General features: G+C 31.9%; 1 protein-coding gene across 1 annotated transcript; it reads left to right on the forward strand.

The window, feature by feature from the left end:
* The first annotated feature begins 1,086 nt into the window (after positions 1-1,086).
* On the forward strand, positions 1,087-3,427 carry LOC108752661 (methylosome subunit pICln). The gene is made up of 6 exons (XM_018493663.1): positions 1,087-1,277; positions 2,122-2,248; positions 2,329-2,474; positions 2,623-2,799; positions 2,872-2,961; positions 3,161-3,427. The coding sequence occupies exons 2-6, from the start codon at positions 2,130-2,132 to the stop codon at positions 3,250-3,252; spliced, it is 624 nt and encodes a 207-aa protein (XP_018349165.1). The 5' UTR covers positions 1,087-1,277; positions 2,122-2,129; the 3' UTR covers positions 3,253-3,427.
* Positions 3,428-3,903: the final 476 nt, after the last annotated feature.

Genomic DNA, 3,903 nt, shown 5'->3' on the forward strand with positions numbered 1-3,903 from the left:
GTGGATTCGATTACTCGCACGTGCTGATATATTGAATTATAACACATTTAAAAAAGGCTGCTTTTATATAAAGTATCTAAATGCAGTAGCATATAATGGTATAATACAAAATCAATTTTGACAATGGAATTAATGCATGTGTACATTCTACTAGCTAGAGAGCTGATTCTACTATAAATAATATGATTATTATTATAAGGTAATTAATCGTTTAAATTTTAAAATATTTATATGCCATTATGCTTTTATATTCAACTTTGTGAATTTTATGTATAACAGAGCTAACACTCATATGTAATGCAGGTGACCGAATTCATTACCCAAGCAGAACAACAACACCCAGCAAACGAGAATGGATTGAAATGAATTGAAATGGATTCAGATTTTCAGAAATATTGATTCACGAATGTTAAAATGAATTCTTTTGAATCCTGAATACATTTTTATTCATTTATAGGAATTGCATGGAGCATATCTCTATACTTTTCAATCTAAAAATAATATTAGCTTTTTTTGTGCATTGTAAATACTGTTCAATTCAAAATTTTGAATAGAAAATGCAGTTTTTTAATTGCATCCAATTGCATCCAATTGAATCCAATTGAATCCAATTAAATCCAAAAAAAAAATATTCATTATTTAAAATACGCATTCGAATAAAAAAAAATTTCAATCCATGTTAAATCCATTCTCGTTTGCTGGGAAGTTACGAAATGTCAAAATGACACTAAAATGAATCGGAAATAATTGAAAAATGACTTTTAATTATAATCATTTTGAAATCATTTTGATATCATAATAACTGTTGTTCTGATAAGCTTGCACATTTTTTTCTACGCACAATTGTAGAAAATTCGTCATATTCATTTCGACCAATGTAGATTAATTTTAACTCGATTCAAATTACTCTTTTTTTTTCTAGTTTTGAAAATTAGCGAAAGATGAAAAGTACTTAAGTTGAACTGGGTTTGAAATTAATCCACATTGATAGAAACGGACATCGATATGTATCTTGTTAACCAGACGTGGCACGCGACTGTCGGTCGAACGGAGATTCGCGTACGCGCGCGCGCGCCGAGGTGCATGTCGCGAGTGTCGCAGGCAACTTCAGACGATTTGTGACAACCGCGTTTGTGGTAGTCGACGACCATCGACGACGAGTGCGAGTATCCGGGGATCCGCTTCCGCGTACGTCGCGAGGGACATTATTTCCACCGCCGAACGTTCGCGTTCGGTTCGTCTCGTAGACAATTGTCTCGTCAGAGTAAACGAGAACGGTGAGTCCTGTCGTTTGGTTAGAATTGTTAGAGAGCGCCGGATGGCCGCGACACCGGTATTTACGAGTCGCGGATCTCTCGGGCGCAGAATGGAGATCCGTCATTCGTTCTCACGCGCGATTACTATATTTTCACGAAGTGTTTACACGCGAAACGCTTTGACAGCGCACGTCGAGAATACTTACGTACGGCTTTTGGCCCTGAATCATATCACTTCAGTATCGGCGATACTTATTATATATTTACTTTGTTTTGTTTTCTAACGTAACGTCATTTGATGATGTATATAGATACGCGATGCAAGTGTAACCAGACTCGTAATTCTGCTCCATGCTAGATTCTGCAACTCCTAATGATAATGTCGTTGTCGTTATATTATTATAGTTACACAGATTTTTTACTATACTTGTGCAATGGTAATAACAAAATTGCTGTTAAGAGAAACAGAATCTATCCAGTTAATGCCAACTAAAAGTAATGTAATGGATGCTTTCAGTTTTCATGCTGTAAGCATCAGTTCATCTCTGTTGTTTATCAAATATTAAATAAAGACAAATGATACTTACACTGTAAGCAAAAAACATCCATGATCAATGTTATAATTTTTTACTCAACAATATAAATATAATATGACACATAAAACTACACAACGGTTATGTTGTTGAATATATAATTATAATATTGACATTATATTATATGTTATCTTCAGTTGGTGTCGACTGGGTAACTGCTTTGCTGGACCATTGCTGCATCATTGTTGTAACAACGATCTATGATTTCAAAGGTTGACTTATAAAGCATCAATCAATTATATTTGTTTTTCTATGAAACACTGTATTTTTAGATTGAAAAATGGTAGTACTTAGCAGCTTGCTGCCACCGCAGGAAGGAATACGCCATGAGGAACCAAATACTACAGTATATATCAATGATAGAGAAGTAGGAAAGGGCACGTTCTATGTTACAGAGAGGTAACGAGTTTCTTCTAATTTATTATTACGAATAATCTATAGATATTTTGTAAACTCTAATTACGTATTCTTATTGGCAGCGTGCTCTCCTGGGTGGACAACGATACACAACAGGGATTTTCACTTGAATATCCTCACATTTCATTACACGCTATTTCACGAGATGAACAGGTCCATCCAAGACAATGTTTATACATTATGGTCGATGCCAAAGTAGATTTACCAGGTATTATTTGGGAAATACAAAGAATATTTGTTGAAATGATTTAATTTTTATGGGCTTTTTGATCAACTTTGAATTCATATTATTATAATATTTTCATATAATTCAAAGATTTTTCTGATAAGCTTAATGTATAATTTTATTTGTGCAGATATGCCATTACCATTAGCATCTGAAAATGGTTCAGAAAACGAGGACGACAATGCAGATCCTCCAATTACGGAAATGCAGTTTGCGCCAGATAATACAAATAATTTAGATTTAATGTTTCAAGCAATGAGTGCATGCCAAGCGCTTCATCCTGATCCGCAGGATAGCTTTTCTGATGGTAAGCAATTAGAAATGATAGATAATCTTATTTCCTACTAACTGCGATGATTAAAAATTCCTATAATTAAAGAGGATATTTATGAAGACGCTGAAGAAGATTATGAAGGTGAATATGACGAAGAAGTGGGCGCTGGGGATGCGCCTTGTATTTTACCAACAGGTAATTTGTATACTTATATATATAATTCAAGTTTAAACTTTCAGATTAAATAACGCAATATTTGAATTAATACGTTTAACATATAATATATGATTATCAATTCATACTGTAAAAAAAATTCGTGTTAAATAAATAAATATTAAATGAATTTAATGTCGATATATCGAGCAATAAACTCCTAGTTTTTTATTATTAACAGAGCAAATGGGGACCACTCACACAGGAACAGAGGCAGAAGAAGCTATGGACATCGAAGCGGGTCAATTTGAAGATGCGGAAGAAGATCCGTAAGAGGCGATGATTAGGTGCAGATATGCATTTAGTGTTAATTTACATGTTTATCAATTTCATATATGTATTTCGGTAGATATACGTGACGTCGTTAATGCAAAACTTACTACGGAACCGTATTTCAAACGTTAAAGCACCTAATACATTTATTTATATTCATTTTGTACATGGCGATAATTTCTTAGATAAAAATAAATAATTGTACATCAATGTGTGTTGAGTTTCATTATTTATTTTGTTTTTTTAATAGAAAGTTTGATACAGTCTGTAAATTTTGTTTATATGTCGTTCATAATTTGCGGAAGAAAAAAATTTTATTTTTTTAAATAAGATATGAAATCATGTTAAAAATATTATAGATAAGTATATAAATTGATTATATATTCTATCACAACATATTTTTCGTTGAAAATCATAAAATAACGATTTGACTATAAGTATACCAGGGAAAAAAAAAGGTTATGTATGGATATATTTTATATATAATTATATATACTCGTATATAAAAAGTATGTCAATTTTTTTACATAATTATATATAATTTTATATAATTATATGTAAAATATTTTTTCCCGGGTATGTTGTAAAAATGTCTAATAACATTCGCGACAGACAAAAAGTTATTTATCATGATAAATGATATATACATAT

Source organism: Trachymyrmex septentrionalis, unplaced genomic scaffold, assembly GCF_001594115.1.
Source record: "Trachymyrmex septentrionalis isolate Tsep2-gDNA-1 unplaced genomic scaffold, Tsep1.0 scaffold60, whole genome shotgun sequence".
In the NCBI taxonomy this organism is placed as follows: domain Eukaryota; kingdom Metazoa; phylum Arthropoda; class Insecta; order Hymenoptera; family Formicidae; genus Trachymyrmex; species Trachymyrmex septentrionalis.

Bases quoted from the DNA above. Each gene is read 5' to 3' on its own strand.
- LOC108752661 (XM_018493663.1), top strand. From the start codon at position 2,130: ATGGTAGTACTTAGCAGCTTGCTGCCACCGCAGGAAGGAATACGCCAT. The intron at 2,249-2,328 runs GTAACGAGTTTC...TCTTATTGGCAG, and splicing joins ACGTTCTATGTTACAGAGAG to CGTGCTCTCCTGGGTGGACA. The intron at 2,962-3,160 runs GTAATTTGTATA...TATTATTAACAG, and splicing joins GCCTTGTATTTTACCAACAG to AGCAAATGGGGACCACTCAC.